At 40.0% G+C, this 20,013-nt stretch overlaps 1 protein-coding gene across 1 annotated transcript in view; it reads left to right on the top strand.

Annotated features, from left to right (window-relative positions):
* The window catches only part of GFRA1 (GDNF family receptor alpha 1), a 160,706-nt gene that overhangs the window by 13,704 nt on the left and 126,989 nt on the right, over positions 1-20,013 (top strand). The window contains exons 3-5 of the mRNA XM_009476062.2: positions 899-1,162; positions 2,248-2,550; positions 3,849-3,932. Coding sequence (XP_009474337.1) covers positions 1,123-1,162; positions 2,248-2,550; positions 3,849-3,932 — 427 coding nt within the window. The 5' untranslated portion in view covers positions 899-1,122. The remainder of the gene's footprint in view (positions 1-898; positions 1,163-2,247; positions 2,551-3,848; positions 3,933-20,013) is intronic.

Raw genomic sequence — 20,013 nt, 5'->3', positions numbered from 1 at the left:
GCGGGTGCCGCCTCCGCGGCCGGCGGGGCGCAGCCTGCGCCGGACGGCGCTTCCTCCGCGCGGCTCCGCAGCCGCGGAGCCTGGCTGCGGGGAAAGGCGGGCGGTCCCCGTTCCCCCCCGCCCCCGCCGCCCCTCGGGGTCGCAGCGGGACGCCCCGGGCTTCCTCCGCCGCCGAGCCCCCGTGGAGGGCGGGGGCGGGCGGGAAGCGGGGTCACCCCCGCCCCGCCGCCTTTCCCGCAGCTCGGTCAGTCGGCGGCGGCTTCCCCTCGGAAAGGCTCCCGGGGCCCCCTGCCCGGGCTGCTCCCGGCGCCGTGGCCGCTCCGCTCCGGTCGGCGGAACCGGAGCAGCCGCCCCCGCCAGGGCTCCGCGCCTCCCGCTGAGCTTCCCCCCCGCCCGCCGCCGCCGCCGCCGCCTTCGCCCGTCCCAGTTTTCCCTGCCAAACTTTCCCAGCCGCTGCCGGCAGCGCGGCACCTGCCCCCGCCGCGCCCCGACCCAGCGGCGGGGGCGAGCGCACCGCGCAGGCTGCGCGTCCCCCCGCGCACCGCCTCCCCGCCCCGGCGTGAAGGAATAAATAAAGTTGCGGACCGGCGGGGGTGGAAGAGGCGAATTGCCCCAGGGAGCTCGGGCAGCCCTGGGGGAGCCGCAGCCGGCGGCTGCCAGTGGCTGCGGGGCTGTCAGCGGCTCGCCCCGGCTGCGGGGCCGGGGGCGGGCGGGCGTCGCGGATCTCGTCCCTCCCGCCCCCCCGTCTGTGCTCTCGGTCCCTCCCTGGGAACAGCGCTGCCCACCCAAGGAGGCGACCGGCGCTCCTGCCCCGCTCCCGCTTGCTCACTCGCACACACATATACCCATGCGTGCGCCTCTCTCGCTCCCTCGCTGAAGTCAGTGCTTGTGTTTTCAGGTTGCTCAGACCTGAAATCTAAAGGAAAAAGCTCAGCGTTTGCGTCGCCGCTCCTGCCGCTGGTGGTGGTAGCGGTGAAGAGGAGAGAGGTTTTTTTTTTTCCTTGATTTCAATGGATCTGAACTTGGAGTCTTTAGACCTCGGCGGTTTTGGAATATCTACATGCTGATCCTCTTTGTTGTGGCACATCAGCTCGTTTGGGGAAACCATCCGAAAACAGCAAGATGTTTCTCGCTATCTTGTACTTCGCTTTGCCCTTAGTGGGTAAGTTGCTGGTGTCTGATTTCTCTCTGTACATCGCTTCATAAAGCAAAGCATAGGGTTTATGGGCTCGGATGCCTGACGGTTGTCAGTCTATTGTTTAGGCTGAACAGTGAAGTTTCCAGTAGTTTTTACGGCTCTGCCTCACATCAGTTAACCCAGTCTACATTTAAAGCTCTGGGAGATTACAGGCTTAGATACTTGCCTGCCTAGCCTCTTGTTAAATTGGGTTCTCGCAAGTTACAGGGAAACTTTTCGTTTTAATAAAATAAGGCTGCTTGGGGAGGGGGGGGTGACAAGAACCAGCTGAAGGATTACATCTTCACCTGAACCTGGCAGCCTGCCTGACTGCGAGTGGTTTGCAGCCCAAACTGGTTTCCTTTCCACAGGAGATGCTTGCGTTTCCATCGGCGTGTGTCTGTGGGAGCGTGACAGGGGGCACGATGGAGAGGAGAGAGTTAATGTAATTTGCTTTGTTCTCCTGGAAAAGCATCATACGTGGAGAGGAATGGAGGGGGGGGAGTCATAAATTTTACCTTTATACATGTAGAATAAGCAAAAATGTGTACAGCCTTTAAAAAGTGACTGACGCAAAAAGAGGCTAATATCAATCAGTGAGGATACTTATCTCTCTGAGCGGGTTGTTCGTGGATGTAATTGAAATTACAGCAAAGCTCTTGTGGAAAGTGAGGCTGAATATTTAACCCCTCAGTTAAACACTCGAATGGAAAGGTTATTTGTTTCACCAAAGTGGATCTAAGGAATAATGAATGCTTGTTTTGTCAGGCACATTAACCCCTGTGGGTTTTCTTTCCTTTTTGTGTTTTCTCATAAATCAACCAGCAGGGTTAAAATGTGTGGTTTCCTTGGACTCCCACAAAAGCAGATCTAAGCCCATGAAAACCCCGTGTGCTTTTTCCTAAGGTGTAGCATGAAGCCCTGAGGTTTGCAAGGTGCTGCCCGTGGGGCTGGCCGCATGTGCTGCGTGAGGAGGTGCCTTGTGCTTCCCAGATGCCCGCTTTGGAGCCCTGGTTAAATCAGCCTCATCCCTCATCAAGAGTTTGTCGGTTTGTGTCTCCTCTCTCTAGATGTACTTTTGTCCGCAGAAGTGAGTGGGCTGCCTGGAGGGGACCGCCTTGACTGTGTGAAAGCCAGCGATCAGTGTCTCAAGGAGCAGAGCTGTAGTACTAAGTACAGGACACTGAGGCAGTGTGTAGCCGGCAAAGAGAGCAACTTCAGCCGGGCGACAGGCCTGGAGGCGAAGGACGAATGCAAAAGCGCCATGGAAGCTCTCAAGCAGAAATCTCTGTACAACTGCCGCTGTAAGAGGGGCATGAAGAAGGAGAAAAACTGCCTGCGCATTTACTGGAGCATGTACCAGAGCTTACAGGGTACGTTGCAAAACAAAGAAACGTTACACTCCCCTAATGCAGTGTGTGATTTTGCAGCCCCTCACATCCGCAGCTAGCTACTGCCACTGAGGCTAAACCAAGAGTCTGACCCCGTAATTCACATTGTGCTCTTCAGCTGCAAACTGAGGACCTTTCATCCGACTCAAGAACAGCTGCTGCTCCGTCTCCTGTTGTTGGGAAATCCACAATGAGGGTTTCCTCCAGGGGACCCAGCTGACCTTTCTAAACCTGAGTAAAAAGATAAGGGCACTAGCAAGTGCAAAAGCTACAAAAACAACCATTTGGAGACATTTTCCTAATAATATTTAAACTCCTTAATTCGGACTTACCTAACAAGATCACAGGACACTGGAACTAGTTTCTTAGCTCTTTGCTGAAAGTTAAATGTAATATGAAGAGGAGCATTGTTTTAAGGAAAAGTTTACTCTTTCATTTCCTGTATTTACTAGCAATATTCCCTGGACATGCTGAGGCAGAAAAAAAGAAGGTTGTGCTTCCTAGAGTGTGTAGAAGTGCCAGTTAGAAGGGATATGACAATGATTGACTCGGGACTTCAGTTCTTGATGTCACTGGCAAATTTCCCATAGCCTGCTGAGAACAGTCAGGTCCTTATATGAGATATATCATTTTTAGCCCTGTTTTGCTCTGGCCCTGGAGTTGAAGATGCAGTCTTTCATTTCAGTGTGGTCCCCATTTAACTCTTTTTCTGTAGCCGCTTCTGCAAAAAGGGAAGGCATCCCTCTCTGTTCATTTATCCAGGCATCAACTGAAATGTTTTAATGAGTCAATATATGTTCTAACTTTCATAATGAGTTATGCTATTCTTGGACATTTCCCGCATCATAAAAAGTTTCCCTTCCAACAGCATCTTGTTAGGAGTGTTTTATTCCAAAGATGCTAGTTTTTGGCTGTTACCTGGGCTGCTCCTCTAAAAAAGAGCTCTGCTGTTAGAGGGAATGAAGAGGAACATCCCTGCTACAGCTTCTCTCCTGCTGGCATGAGATGGGACAGTCCCTGTGATGTCACAGCCTGCCTCTGCAAATTATGACCTTATCTGTGGAGGAAGGAGAGAAAAGAACTAGTGTCAGGGATAAACAACTAGCTTCTTTCAGGTGTTTTTATAGATAATGCTTTGAGGAGAAACAGCTATGTAAACAGATTAAAGGGGAGTACCTTTTGCTGTTACAGAGTAGCTTCATTTCAGAGTAAAAGTAAACAACAAAATCTTATCCTGAATTCTCATATAAGAAAAAAATCCAAATATTTTTTGTCTTTAGGAAATGACTTGCTTGAAGATTCCCCTTATGAGCCAGTTAACAGCAGACTATCAGACATATTCAGGCTAGCACCAATTGTATCAGGTAAGCAGACTTAAAATTCTGAAACATGATTGCAATCTGCTGCTTTGTAGTTGAATTATGGAACTTTCAAGCAATATTCTCTTAAATAAAAAGAAATGTTAATGGCTTTCTGGATTTAGGAAGTTGATGATATAGTTGCACAAAAGAAAATACTAATTGGTTTTGAAATGATGACTAAAACTGAAAGAGTGCTTGGCAGGCTGGCAATTTGTATTCTTTTTGAGTCATTCTTGACAATAAATGCTAAATTTTCCTGTAGGTGGCAATCTGATTCCCTGCGTTCCTAATTTACAAATCAGTTCCTTTTTGGGAATGTGGTCAGTGCAAGTTACCTCCCATTGACATTAAAGAAGATCAGAAGATAAATCTTTCAAATGTTTGCACAAGGGAATGCTTTACAGTTTCATACATTTTTGTTTAAAAAAGAAATTTCAGAATTAAGGCTTGTCTTCTTTTCTGGAACTACTGCCTGTTTAAAGAGCCTCTTCACAACTTCCTTCTTTTTCTAGTTTTTCTCTGAACATTTTTTGTTGCTTTGTGGCTGTCTTTCAGAACTTGTTTGTAGTAATTTGAATAAGTTGCTTGGTAATTAAACTATGCTTTTTTTATCTGCCTAAATTATACTCATTTTAGATCATACTTATTGAAACAATGATTTTGGGGTATTCACAGGGGTTACAGGCTGGAATTAATTTTCTTTTTTGGAGCTTCAGAAAGTCTTATGAGGATGTAGCCTGTACTCAGGACCTTTATTTCTTTAGTTACATAAAAACATTGAACGTGCACAGTACAATGTGTAAGTCTGACAATGTTGAAGCTGTAGTTAGGTGACATGCTATGGATAAGCATTAGTAGATGGCTCTTTAAAAGAAAGAAGAAAAGACCAGAGAAAGTGGCTTGACCAATTTTCAGAAGTACTTACACTTTTTAGGACCTTAAGTCTCATTAAAAGCCAGGGGGATTTCGGTTGTTAAGTATTTAATGGTACAGATTTTCAAAGGCACATAGACACATAAAATGTAGGTAACTGCCCATTGGGATTTTCAGAAAGGACTAAGTGATTTAAATAGGCATTAGATGCCCAGGCAGTTTTAAAAATTCTAAGTGCTTAATGCATCTTTAGGTATCTTAATGCCTTTGAAAATCAGCCCTTTAGTCACTTTTCAAAATGTGACTTCAGATCCAAATCACATACATCTTTTGAAAGCATTATCCTAGTTTGGTGAGCAAATCTGTTGGAGAAATAGTAGAGAACAAATATAAATTTCTGAAGGATTTTTCATTATTTTATTTTTTATTGCTTAAAAACCCCAACTTAATACAAAACCAAGACAAAATCAATGCAGAGGAGTTCCAGGCTGTTTTCTTAAAGTTTATGGTCAGCCTGCTGAGGGCCAAATTCTAACCTACCTCAGCAGTTTTGTGATCTCCATAGAGACCCTATGTACACTCTGCCTTTCTGTTATTTTTTTAGATTCCCCATTTACTTGCAAAGTATTTATCTTAAAAATGTAACATTTTTTTTCTACCTGTTCTGTGCAACAATGAAATAAGACACAGTTGCCAACAAGTGATGTCCATCCTACCACAGTCACTTAAGATGCTGGTGGACTGGTTAGGACTCATTCTGTGTTATTAGTGCATCCCAAATTGCTGTTCACTTTGTCAGAAGTTTCAGGTTTACAAGGATTGGAGGCCTAGATTCACAGGAGCAAGAAACAACAGTTGTAATACAGTGGAAAACCACCAGTATTTGGAAGTATTGTCATTTGAAAGAAAAAGATTAGCAAAAGCATTTTTCTTATCGTCATGGTTACTGCTGCACGCTACACTCTCTAAAGCTGCCTAGTCTTACAGATTTTTTTGCAGGGCTCTGCAAATACCCCAAACAGCAGAACTTGGTAAGATTTTTATATCTTGATTAAAACAAAACAAAAAAAAGCCCTGTACAAGCAGTGTTGGCAGGGGTTTCATAACTGGTGTTCTGCTAATGTTGTCATTGTGTTTATAGATGTTGCTGCAGTATTCGCTCTCATTAAAGTTACTTGGGTGTAATTAAAAGCAGCGATTAACCCTTTCATTTCACAAAGGCCATTCTGTGGTACTGTATGACTTGGTATATATCAACTGTAATGCTTTTATAATCTTTTTTTATTTATTTCTGAGACAGTATAGAAAATCACAACTGTTGTCTTTTATGGTACATAAAAGGGGAAAAACATTGGCTAAGATGACTGTTTTGTGTGTTACATAAGTCTTTTGTAGCATATATAAGGACAGTTTTTAAAAGCAGTTAAAGTTGATCTAATTCTATACTGAAAGATGTTCAAAATTGCATCCTCTATAGAAACAGGATGGCACTTTCTCATTAATTGTTCAAGCATCAATATGTTGATTTAAAACAAGAATCAGGAATATATTTCCAAACTTGTTACTAAGTTTGTAGTTTCTCTCTGGTTTCCGTTATGTTAATGGAACAAGTGATGCAGTTATGTTACTAAAGTGAAGCTTTGTTTTTATATTTTTAAGTGGTCTATGTTATACTGGGACTAGTAGTGTAGTTAGTCTAGAACTAGACGGACAAGCTAAGTATTCTATATAAAATTTAAACTGATGTCCAACAACACAGAAAAGAAAAATCTAAACCCACAAAATTATTTATCATAGTACAAGCTGTTAAGCCCAGGGTATCATATATTTAGCTACAAAAAGCATGAATTTTGCATTTGAATCACTACTAAATTTGCAAGGAAAGTGTAATTTATAAAAAATATAATTGATGGCTAAAATAGGAATGTGAGTTCAGTGTTTGGTTTCCTTGTGATGATGTATCCTGAGTATTCAAGAGTCTGATCTTCCTTCCTTTCCATCTACACTTTAAGTTCATAATTGAGCTCCTTCTGTAAAGTTAGTCCTCTGACACCTCACATGGCCAAATCCAGGACTGTGAGCCTTCCCAGTTGAAGGACCAGGCTGTCTTGTTTTTTGTTTTGGGCATGTCTAGGTCTGAATTTTCTTTAGAACTACTATGTCTGATGTGGTGCTTCTGCCTCAAGGGTGCGAATTTCTTGCTGGCAGGCAGCTCTTCAAATTTCTGAAGACTGGTGTGTTTTAGAGAGTAACAGATTTGGGTTAGTTATTATGATGTAAAGATTTTACTTAAACAGACATTTTTGCTTAAACCTTAACAACTTCTGAGAGGTGAAAACATTTTAAGGCCATCGACTTCTGTCACAACTACACTAAATGCAAAATCTGTTGATTGGATTTCAGAGGTGAGTTTCACAACAAATTAAGGATAGATGCTTGAATTAGTCACTTGTTAAAGCTATCTACAGCTTTTTACTACCTGGGGAACAGTTTGCCTCTTGAATTTGTATTGTATTTGACGTTGAGCCTCACAACTGGAAGACATCTCGTTATTTCAGTATCAACCAATACAGGTCATCTCTGTGGCATGTTGTAAGAAAACATCCTGCATGAAAACTGTAGCTTCACGTACCTGTAGAAATACTTCCAAAATAAATGTTTCTGAAATGTCTTAGTCATTTTAGCACAAAATGGAGAGCCACTAAAGCTGAATAAAATGCCTTACGCCATATCTGTGAAGTAGTGTAAATAGAATACTTACTATTAGCAAGAATTGACTATTTAGATCCCTGTATTTAGGATGACATAATGCTCTCCTCCCATGGATTCACTGTTAAGTTGCCCAGTTAATCACGGGCTTCTTATCGCATTGTTCAGCTTTGTGTATCTTTTCTTCTTTCTTTTACATCTATTATGTTCAGAAATAATTTTAAAGAACAGGCTACATAAATAAAAATATTTCTTAAAATATTTAGGTTTTGCTGGTAATCTGTGGAGACTTGGTAGGTTACATGCTGCTAGTTACGTCTTGTGTCCAGTTGCTAAAATGCAAGACAGGTAGAAATTAATTATTTTGCCAATACTTCTTTTTAGTGTAGTAAACGGTTTTTGTAAAGTGCCTTTTGTATCATTAACAAATGAGAGAAAGAAACTGGCTTGTATGATTATATGTCAAAAGGAGTGTTTCCTGATGCTGCTGTTCTCATGAGAGGCTCTTCACTCTTTAAAAACACTGGGAATCTTCTGTTGCAGAAGGTATCTGGAAGCTTATATTTAGAAAAGGGTATTTTTTATATCTATTATAATAAATTTATTAATTAAAAAGAGTTCAGTAGACAGCACAGCACATAGGGCTTCTTACTGGAGTGTATCATTGCACATTATTACATGGGCAGAACAGTACATGAAGTTAACATCTTTGATTTGCATACTGAATAAGCTATAAGTGCAAATACAAACAATTGTGGTCAGTAAGGTGGCCTTTTATTGAATTTAGAAAGTTGAGACTATAAAAAGTTAGCAGTGCTGGAATTCTCAGAAGGGTGTGTGTGCTGGTGACATTTAAGTAAGGCAGTCTCATGTACACTCTTTCTGTAGGATTTCATGAAGATGGGTCTGGGTCTCCCTCTAGGATCTCTACGTTGTTCAGAAGGAGAGTGGGTTAGTTAGTAGCTTTCCCTTCTTCCTCTGAGTTTTTCAAAGTCTTTTAGGCATCCTGTATCATTGGCGTTCACAGATCAGTAAGTTGATGCTGGGATAAAGTCCAGTATGCAAAAAAGATAAAGTCCAGTATGCAAAACACTTCCCTCAAGATTTGACAGACTTTTATTAGGGGAGACTTCCCCCTCCTCAGCATAAAACCTGCTCTGAGTATTGTTGACAGCTGTCTGGCCCCTCTCCATTATTTTATCCTTCCCAGGGACGGGGTAGAGACATCACAGAGAAGGGGCTGCGAGTGTTTCCTTTGGAGAAGTTGCTGTCGGCAAAGGTGGGGGAGGAAGGCTGGGGTTTTTCAATACGAATTCTCAGGATCCAAAGAAACAGGGCTTCCTTGTCTGTGTGCTTAAGATCTTTTAGGATTCCTCATATATTCTCTTTCTGCTACGTCTGTAAAGAGGGGCCATAGAACTAGAAAACACCATATCATAGTGAATTAATTTAGCCCAAACTTTCATAACCCCAAAATTATTTTAATCAAGAATTGAATGTTACCCCATTCATTTTTGGAATTCTTGAACTCTTGAACTAATGTAAGAGCTGTGTTCTGGGTAGTAGGTCCCTGACACTTTAATTATCACTTACTTCTTTTTTTTTCCTACCTGGTAAATTACTTTTCTTTTGTAGAATCCATATATAGCGTTTTTTTAATTGTTTGTCAAAAAGATAAGTTAGAAGCTCTGTCCTAGCCAACAGATTCACTGCTCTTTCCTTTTGGGGTTTGTGGCACATGAATTAGTGGCTTCTCCCATGATTTAATACTGTATGACATCCCCAGTTCATACTGCCTGAGGCCTCTAATCCTGGTTCTATTCCTAAATCTGTGTATATTTCAAAAGCTACATATTTTTCTAATTTAACACTATGTCTTTTTCTGACATTTCTGTATTTGAGATGCCACATTTCTACAAAGGTAGTTTAATTTACAAAATATTAAAAATGTTGATTTCTCTTGACTATTTACAATGCTCTTATTAGCTCTTACCTCCCATGTCATTGCAGTTTATTTAAAAAAAAAAAAAAGGAGATACTTCATGTTGGTTACTTTGCACATTCACCCAATTTCATAAACAATAAACCAGATCTTATTAAGTTAATAGGAGTCTTGCAATCTGATTCTGTTCCCACTGAAGTAAGCATAACACATCAAAATCTTTTTATTTGATTATGATGTATTCTGTTTCCTCTTGTAATTTTTTTTTGCTTAGTTCTGTTTTTCTGGTGTGGGGTTGAGCCTTTTGATAACAGAAAAGTAAAAACATACTGTTAATTTAGCCTACACTAGATTGTCACATGCACAACTATATTTTCCTTTGTAAGGCAATACATTAAAATAATAGTCCTTGGACCAATATATAATATTGTTTTTACAGTTATAAATCAAGACTAACTCTTCTTTCCCCAGTGTGAATTTGTGGCCCTTTGCCTGCTGCAAGAAAACACCCAAACACAGGCATCTATTTTAGCTGCATTTAACAAAATGAAAACAGTTTGACAAAAATAAATCTAATATGAGCATGTACAATGTTTGTGTTCTTTGACATTTCTGTCTGCAGATTTTCTTTGCAGAGACAACTAGGCTGGCTTCCAGTCAGATAACAAGTGATCAAGAGTCCATAGATACTAGTTGCTGATTTCCACTTCTGCATTTTCATAATCAGATTGGACTTCACACAGAAGAAAATCACTTTGGTGACTGTTGGCTTGCAGGAGCTCTTTGAATTTCCTGTTTTCTACATTTCTTGAAGTTAGATCTGATTATGAGAGAGGAATTAAGTACCTTGCTGCAGTGACTGATTGACTAGCTTATAAAGGCAGTGCTTACACACTTTCACTTCAGCAGTAACATGAAGAGGCCTTGACACCCCAAATAGGAATATGTAGATATCCTCAGCTTAGTCCACATTTCTTTCCTTGGTGAGATTATTGGAACTTTTTTGCTAATTTCTTTGAAGATCTGTAAGAGAGAAGAAAAGGTCTTTGTTCCTCAAGTATTTAAAATGCACAGCTTTGAGTAAATGTAGTTTCTGCTTGTCCTAGTAGCCTAGGCAGGCTTTGTCAACCTGTTTCAACATGAGAAACAAGATGAAATCCATTCCATGGAAGGAGGAAGCATCTGGTGATATAACACAGAGTACTTATGTGTGAATATTCAGTGTCTCCTTGAACGCTGTGAGTAGTAAGAGAGAATATTTAGGAGTCTTGAAGGAAACTTGAAGAAGAGCAGTATTCTCCTGAAGCCTCAAAGGAAAGTGTTGGGAGATGGCTAGTTGAATAAGCATGGCCAAGCATTTTGCTTTCAATGTATAGTATATCCAGTGAAGCATGTCTTTTCTTTGTCTAGAGTAGCATCTTTGGAGAGCAGAATTGCCATCCCTTTAATCTGTATCTTTGCAGGAAAATCTCAATTGTAGTGCGGTGGGCCAGATATCAAACAAGCAAATGCATATGTGCTTTTGAGCAGCAAATTGTATATTCTTCTGTTTCACGTTACAGGTTAGCTTTATGGTTTGCTTAGTGCCACGCTAGTTCCTATGAAGTAGGAGCAAAAGCACACAGGCGCTGCTAGTGGTATTGGTGGAATTACGTGAAGCGATCGGGTACTTGCTAGTCACTGAGGAGGGAAGCAGAATCTGGTTGCCTATGGGGAGAGGTACCACCATTTCAAGGACGTGGTGAGCAGGAACAGATGTGGGCTGCTGCGGGACCTTAGAAACACAGAACTTGCCAGGAAGCTTCCAGTTTTGTCAGCTATCTACAGACTCTGCTGTGGTGCAGGGGTAAGCAGTTGGACACAACCAGCCTGCTAATGGGGCTGCTGAAGGCGTGACGTGGTGAGAGTGAGAAAAAGCCCATGGTCCGTGTAGCATAGCTTTGGCGCAGTGCTGAGCATCCTGTTGGGAATACTGAGGTGATAAAGGCGGTGTAAGGACTGGTGCAGAAGAGAAGCCTGCGCTGAGTGGGCAGATTTCAATGGCAGTCTTCCTTGGAGGATTCCTGAAGTGCCTTGTCTGTAGGCTGTGTCCCCTGGTGAAATGCAGAGAACAGTGCCCAAAAGAGCAGCGTGCTGCAGCTTTCTGTCTCTTGATGGCACAGCAAGGTGCAGTTTATGGCAGGTGATTTGCACTCTGGCTCTTTACATTTTAAAATATTTTAAAACTTTATTTTTGTAACCCTATTTGTATTTGACTCTCAGGGATAACTTTGACAGTCTTGGAAAAGCCAGTGGTATCTGTCAGGAGCTGACAGTATGTTAAAAACGCTGAGAGTAAAATGTCTGTGTGTGATGAGAAGAAATAAGAATTTCTGGATTGTAAGGCAGAACTTATTTGTGATAAGTATCCAACATTTCTTATTTTAAGCTGTACATTATATTATTTTAACCTGAGAAAGTAATGTGTTTACAGCTTTGATTTTTAGAAATGTGACCATTTTTGTTTTTGAAAACTTAATTCTGTAATTTATTTTATATTAGGTTTTTGGTATTATTTTTATATTCTTGCATTTTCTGTGGATGAAAATAATGCAGCAACAATGCTGTCAGTATAGCTAGGGCATTAATGCAATTAAGTTATTTTTGGAATAGTTCTTTAGTTACTATGATGCTTTGACAATCTTTATAAATGTCAGGCTATTGTCCTGTACAATCTGCACTCAGCCTGAAATTTAACATGAGAGATGCATGACACAAAGTGTAATGGCATAGAGATAGCTCTTCCTGCATAGAAATTTGCAGAAATGATGGGTTGTAAAGAGAGTTGAAGATATCAAACAATTTGAGTAGGAACCTATAAATAAAGATGAATTTCTGCATTCACTGGTTATATGATTTTATCACTGTCTGGTGTCCATAAAATGCATCTTCCCATTAAAGTTTTGTCATGCAGCTGATGAGGTTCAGAAGTGTTAAAAGCTTCCACTTTCTTGCTTTTAAATTCTGCACCCTAAATTCAGTACTAAAGCTCAGTTCAGCAAAACCAGAAATCGCCGTCTCCCTGCAGGAGACTGTCTGGTTCTCCCTGCTCCCCAGTCCCACAGCCTCCAGCCCACTGCTGATGTTTCTTACGTTTAACCCTGGCAGTCAGGCTAGTGCTAACTGCTGTCGCTTCCTTGACATACCTTTTCCATATACCGCCGTGCCTTGATTATCGACTTTGCTCTTTCTGAACCTTAAGTCCTCCAACAAGTCCCCTCCGGGTGTAGGACTTGGGTGGTTTCTTTCTCTGTCGCTGCAGCATGGAGTGGCTCAGCTTTCCACCTCAGCTACTCGTTTCTCAGAAATCTGACTACAGTTCTTCCCTTTCCTTTTTGTGACAGGCTTGTCTTTGCTCTCCTGTCTGATGTCTTTGCTTTGCAGTCTGCCTCTGCCCTCCACCCTGCTGCTCCCCCTTTCTCCATTCCCCCACCACCACCCTGTCCTCCCTTGCCCAGTACCTCTGGTGAGGCAACGCCTTCTCTGTTCCTTGAAAGCTTCCCTTAAACTCTGCTTTTTCCAACATTCTCCAAACGGTTTTCTCACCCACCCTGTAAAGAGTTTGAGATGTGGTCTAGTAAAAGGAATTGTTCCTGAGGAATGGAACGAATAAAGCCTGGTTTCCTACCAGAGTCCTCCATCTCCTGGATGCCCCTGCTGCCTGCACAGACAGATCTCCTATCTTCTCTCCCCATGCTGTGCCTTCTCCACAGGTACGCCCTTGTCTCCTCACTAGTCCTTAACTCTGTCCCACGTCTCTTGTCTCTGTGGGGCAGCACATGCTGTGGCTGGTGTGGTGTTACACAAGTATGGAAGGACTGTATGGGTGAGCAGACACCTGCTGCCTCTTGGAATGGCTCAGAGCCAGCCACATGCTTGCCAAGGACAAGGCAGGCAGGTCTACGTGGGTCTAAAAACTGTTTTTCATAAAATTTGTAAGAACTTCATATTCATTCCTCCGTCAAATTTGTTCGAGTATGTCCTATGGGTTAAAAAATCGCTGGGAGCTGCAGGGGTGTGAAGATAGAGGAGACTAATATTCAATTTACCTACATCTCCTTGAAAAATTAGGATTAAAGAAAGCAAATATGGTTCCTGTCATATCGCTAAGCATTAGACTGTGACATATCTTATTCTAGTCTCATAAAACATCTAGTGTGTTGTGCAAGTGATATAAATAAACAGGCAGTGGACTTGAAACATACAGACAATTAAGTACAGTTGATGGCTGACAGTTGTATTAGATAATTGAGCATCTCGGGATTCTCAAAATGGGGAATAATTCATGCATTTAGGTTAGTTGGCATGAAGATTATTTATTCAGATTTAGAAATGAAACATGAAAGAAAGGACCCATCCAAAAGCTGTTGTATATGAACACATATATGGCATTTGACTATTTGCATGATACCACATTGTATTTACAAATGACGCTGCACTTAAGAGTCATCTTCTTTTTCATGTGGAATATTTATAGGATTAAGGATTAAGTTTTGCTAATGTTTATTGTGGTACGGTCATAAACAAAATTAAGAAAGGCGATACTAGCATTTGGTAGCAGTGTCAAAGAATTCACGTCCAAATACTTGGACTTCCCCAGGCTTGCCACTTGCAAATAGAGTGGAATGTATTCTGCACAGCACTAGCTTTGCATTAATGAATGCTTAAGCAGCAGATTAAAATGTCTGTTTAAAAAATAGGTTAGGATTATATAATAGCACAAATCTGGGATACTAATAACGGTGACGATAACTTTATTGAGCAGATTAAGAGCAATTAGATCTCAACTACAGAATATTTAAATACAATACCAGATCAAAACCCAGTCCCTGCAGCTTTACTTGCTTTCCTTCACACCTACAGAATCAGCACCTGACAGCAAAGTAAATTATCATTTTTATTGTTGTTCATTTTATATTGCCATGGGAATGTATATCATGTTATCCATTAGGACCCAGACAAACAAGTCTTTTCTCCACATACAGAGTCACGAAACAAGACACAATTGAAAACAGCGAAGTGTCTGCAGTATTTGAAACTCTATTAGAAACTGAAAAATTTGCTTGTCAGATTTCTTTAAAGGATTGCGTAGATAAGAACTGCCTATAGTATTCCCATATGAAAAGTCATGAAAATTACAGCTTTATAATAAATCCATATCAACTGAGAAATTGTGTCAGTTCTTTCTCTCGTAATCTATTTACTTAATTTTAGTCCCCTAAATTGTGAAATGGAGACACAAACTTGCAGCAGTTGATAACACTTATGACCCGATGAAGTAAACTGCTTTGATCCTTTGAGAGGTCAAACTGTGTGCGTTTCTAAGCAAACATTCCCCAAGGCTGCTGATGCGTGAGATGTCTCTTCCCCTTGCCAAATGTCCCACCTTCGCAACAGAAAATTAAAGGAGACTTGCAAAGAAATGTGGTGTGTTAGTGTGTTTAATCTTGTCTATAAATTGGTGTGAGAATTGTTGAACACAGGATTTGGTGTTTTGGTTTTTTTTTTTTTTTTTTAATTTTTGCACAGTTTAAAAATATCTGGACAACTCTCTTCTGGGTTGGGTAGAAAGTGAATATATGAACTCTAACTGCTCCAGTGTTTAGGGAGAAAGGCATACAATGTTTTTAAATTTAGTAAATAGAGAATTATTTGAATCTGACTTGGAACTTCATTTAGCTTTTGAATACATTTCTGCTGTATAGCTAAAAATATCTTCATGCCCTTGACCTTTCTCTAAGAGCTGTGGGAAAATTAAAAAACATGAATGAGAATAAATTTAGAATTAGCCTCTTTGAAGAAAAACAGTACCGAATGCCTTAGCTATCCACAAAATGGTATTAAGTTGTCAATCCTACAACATGTCCAGTCTGGCAGAGTTGAGCAAAGCAACCTGCTACTAGAGCAGGGCTCTAGGAGTCCTAGAAATTAGAAGGTAGTTCATTTTTCATTCCCCACTCAGTCCTTCCCCTCCTTGTGGAAGCTGCCAACAAAGGTGCCAATTATAATGATTTCTGTAGCTCGGATATCTATCCCTTAACGTACTCCTTTCCCCTTAGCGTGTTCTTTGTAGTTCACTGTGCAGCTGTATAAATACTTTTGGTCATTACCCTCTTGGACTGTGTTCGAACTAGCGACTAAAAGGTGAGGTTGTCAATATATTAAAGACATCGTTAATGGCATAACTACAGCCATAAACGGTGAATAATTGTGATGGTCGAACTTTATTTATTTATTTATTTGTTCATTAAAAAATGTGTGAGTATCTGGGCATCTTTGATGTTACAGGGATACTTCTGAAAATAGATGACTTTTAGCGATATCCACTGCAAGCAGCCACTCTGCAGTGTTTTTAATTATCTACTTTAAATTATTCACTTAACAAGACAGAGAATGGTTGCACTTGTGAAGCTGTCATCTTTAGGGCTTAGGTACTGCATTGCTGTGCAATAATTATACAGTCTGATACTGGCTTTCATTTATGCTAATTGCAAGTAAGCTTATAAATTCCTCGGATTATTAAAAAGAGAGTTATCTCCTTCCTGTTGCGTTCAGTCAAGGATTTAAATGTTGCAAACTTTCAGTCCTACTTTAAGGAGAAAATACCACCATAAAAATCTTTCAGAGACTTAAATATCACCATAAAAATCTTTCAGACAAATACTTTGTCAAGCTAAGAAAATGAGCAATGTTATTCTTTCAAAATTGTATTTGTAGCATTGCAACTCTATATACTGATTTTTATCATTATTTTAAATTAATTTGGTGATTTAAATGTGTATTTAATCCTATACAGACAGACTTAATAAAACAAAAATCATACCTAAAAGATAATCAATAAGTGACTATACCTAGGACACTAACAGGAGGCAAAAGAAATTCATTTCATAAATGGCAATGTTTTCTCTAAAGCTGTTCTCAGTAGGATCTTCAGGAAAAAAATCACAGATTTCTCTAATGCAGGCAGTATGCAATATCTGGTCTAGACTGTGAAGAGAAATGTAATTTACAAGTTACAGAATGAATTATTTTGTCGCAAAAAGAATAAAATAGAGCCAATAGTTAGCTCCCCTTGAGCAGTAATATGTGCTAATTGAAGGACTCAGGATTGCTTTGTAAGAGTCGATATTCAAGCCTGTAGAATACTTAAAGTGACCAGTTTCTGTTTTCAGCCAGAATGAGAAATAGAATAAATGATTCTGGAGCTGGACTGTGGTGAGCAGAGCCACTTCCCACTGCAGCTGTCAGAATGGGAGATGTACAAAGCGCTTGTAACAGACAGCTCCTCTGTCTACGGAGCAGGTTGTACTTCTTCTACGGCAAAGAGTGTCGCTGATAGATTAGGGTGACAATTCATAATGTTCCTGAGCATGAATGCTACATGTTGAACAAGATCAGAGTCTCAAGGAGCATGTCACAGAGAATTAAGGTTTATTACTTATCCTTCCTCATGGTTTTCAGAATTTTAAAAGGATTTATAATATTTGAAATATGTTTAAACTCAGAAAACCTTGGTATTTGAGTAACACTTTACAAATCATCTTTTCCCCAGATTGCAGCTGAGTGCAGTGATCTAATTCTAGGTAATGACTTTTTGTTGGGTGACACGATACAATAACAGAAAAGTATTTTAACAGAATTCTAGAAATTACTGTGCATATTAGGAATGATTTATTAGACTCTATAACAGGAAAGCTAGAAAGGTATTTTAAAGGTGTTAACTTCTCAGATGTGTATTATTAGTGTGCAGTAAATGTATTATTTTGAACTATTTTTAAAGAGTGGCAAAAGTATTAAAATACATCTCTAAATCACTCTACAGCTATTTAGAGACAAGGTTTTGGCTAGCTGCCCAAAATACTGTATAGCAGATATCTGGGAAGAGGAGAAGGTTTCTTTGAGGTATTTTTACCACTGGGGGACTCCTGCTGTTCACATTTCTTCTGTACAGTTTGGAGTACCTCAGATTTGCTTTAGTTGATTGAGTTCACCTGAAAGGTGGGGGTGTACTGGTGTTGGAAGAGGTGCAGCCAGCGTGTTTGTCATAGAAGATCGTGATAATTTTAGTTGGCAAATGAAGTGTTTCACATTATAACACCCACATGTTAACCCAGGTTGTTTCTCTTTGCATCTAATGCTAGCATGAGAAGCTGCACGCTTTGTAGAAGATGTGGCAGAGTTCATTCTTTTGACTCTTTTATCCTTAGCTGTTTTAAGACTTGAGTGAGTAGATGCTGGCAGGACTCTAGCTTTTTTTCATATTAAATGTAAAAGCTGAGCTAATGTATATTTGGCAGACGCAAGCATTTGGAGGTCAGGAAACTTATGACTTTAGCTTTTTCTCTTTTGTACAATTCCTTTCTGACACAGGCTTGAAATTACACTCAAACACTCCTTTTCCAGTATGTGATATGAATCAATGTTGTACTAGTGCCCAAGATCACCTTTGCTGATGTACTTAAAATCTGACTAATACATATATTAAAGGGAGAGTTAAGGTACAAACACATCTCTAATTCTGGGCCTGTCTGACTGGAAAGTTTCTTTTCATAAATCATTCAACAGCAGGTTTACTGAAAGGAAGGTTAAGAGGTTCATTTGTATAAACTTCCAGACCTTTCCCCCAAAATAGCTCTTTTCCATTGGAAAAAATGCAGTTATCCTAATTTCCTGTCTGTACTCTAGGTTGGTTGTTCTGTGAAACTGCATTTTTCTTCCTGTTAGGAGTTTTCAAAACCTTTACAGGTGGTATCAGAAGGGCCACCAGTTTGTGCTATACTGCTTTTTAGAAAGGACTGTACAGAAGAGAGGTGTGTCTGTACGTGTCCGTTCATACAGCTGAACAACAGTTTGCAATTTGTAAAGAGCCAAACCCTCCTGTTTGTAATACAACGTGGTGTCCTTAAACCATAGGATATTAGGTCAGCATGTTTTTAAAGACACTAGCAGTGTAAGGCCAAATATTCTCAAAGCAGTATTTGTTGCTGTTGGATTGCAGGCTACATCAGAGTTTATTTTCTTGTGCCAATTCTTCTGTCTGTACCTGTTGCATCACAGTGAAATGAGTTCAAGGGTATTAGTTGGTAGGAAAAAAGTATGCAGAAGTCTCATCTCACATCTGGCTTTCAGAGCCCATTTATTTTATTAAAGTTAATAAAGTGAATTGTACTTCAGATAGACAATCACGCCACTGTTTTATTTAATAAAACAAACAAGGAAGAACCAAGTTGCATTTGCTTCATAAGCAAAATCTGTCTTTTGTTGTTTAGAGAATGTATCCTGTGGTGACTGTCATACAGCATTAATTTTTATGCTGTACTTGGAATTTAAATACCTGAATTTCTGGCAGTTTCTTTCCTTCTTTGGTGACAAGTAAATGTTGAATAATCAATTGAAATATAATTTTTTAAAAAGTAACATCTGAAATGAGGCAGACTAGAAGGGAAGAAGGCAACATTTTGCATATGAATAAAATGAAAGAGTGTATCAAACTCTAAATTGGAGCGCTTCAGGTAGCGTAAAAGATACTTAAACAGAAAATCCTCTGATTGTTTTCACTCTGCTTTCATGTGTATCAAAAAGCTACTCCACTGAGTACCAAAACTTGAGAGGTGGCAACATCTTCCTGGAGGAGAATGTGTAGTGCCTCTATTTGGTGTTGGAGACAAAGAAATGACCAGTTTGCTTTCTAACGTGGTAGAATTCCTTAAACTCTGGTATTATGTTAATGTTATGTTCTAACACAATCAATCCTAATGTGTAATGAAGCATAAACATTATTTGTTGCTGTTTTCACTAGTTGTCATTTGGTCACTGATGGGAAACTTAGGGATATGTTATGGAGAAATTTGGTTTTATGGAGACCAGTCAAATTGCAGCAGCCTTTTTGCAAGCAAAGTAGTAGTTCTTAAGGACACTTGGCAGAGGGAGAGAATTGATATTTACATGTTTAAACCTGTTTATTTCATCAGGTCACATTGTTCTTTGAAGAATATATGTTGCAGTAATTACAGTAGTGTGCCAATTACTTCTTTTAATTACAGATTTTTTTGTAATGTGGGGGTTAGATCAGCTCCTGTGAAATTGGCTTCTTGTTGTTTTTCCATTCATGTATGGTGGAAACACTGAGCAAAATACATTTTGTATTATTTTGTCTCTTCATCTGGAAAGATTTTTTTTTAATCTGGAGAACCCATATTCATAGCATTAAATTATGGCAAATATTTATTGTAGAATATGTTGTATAGTTAACTGTAGAAGAGTGTTTTCTCTTGCTTTTAGTCACAGGATACCCATTCACATTCTATTATCAGTGTCTCGTTATGAGTACTGTAGGCTCTCAGCTACCATTGAGTCTCCAGTTGTTTTCCATCAGAGTTGGATCAAAATCAGCTTCACCAGATCAGATTTTTAGTCCCTCCTTGGGCAAAATTTTTGTTAAGAGCAAATGAAGCTTTCCCAAGCAAGCTGCAGAATATAACCACCGTCAACAATGATGTTTCTTTGTGTATTCTAGATTGC

Source organism: Nipponia nippon, unplaced genomic scaffold (genome assembly GCF_047370975.1).
Source record: "Nipponia nippon isolate SJK-2023a ecotype South Korea unplaced genomic scaffold, ASM4737097v1 scaffold_3, whole genome shotgun sequence".
Classification (NCBI taxonomy): domain Eukaryota; kingdom Metazoa; phylum Chordata; class Aves; order Pelecaniformes; family Threskiornithidae; genus Nipponia; species Nipponia nippon.
Note: the sequence above shows the minus strand (reverse complement) of the source record. Positions and strands in the feature narration are given on the sequence as shown.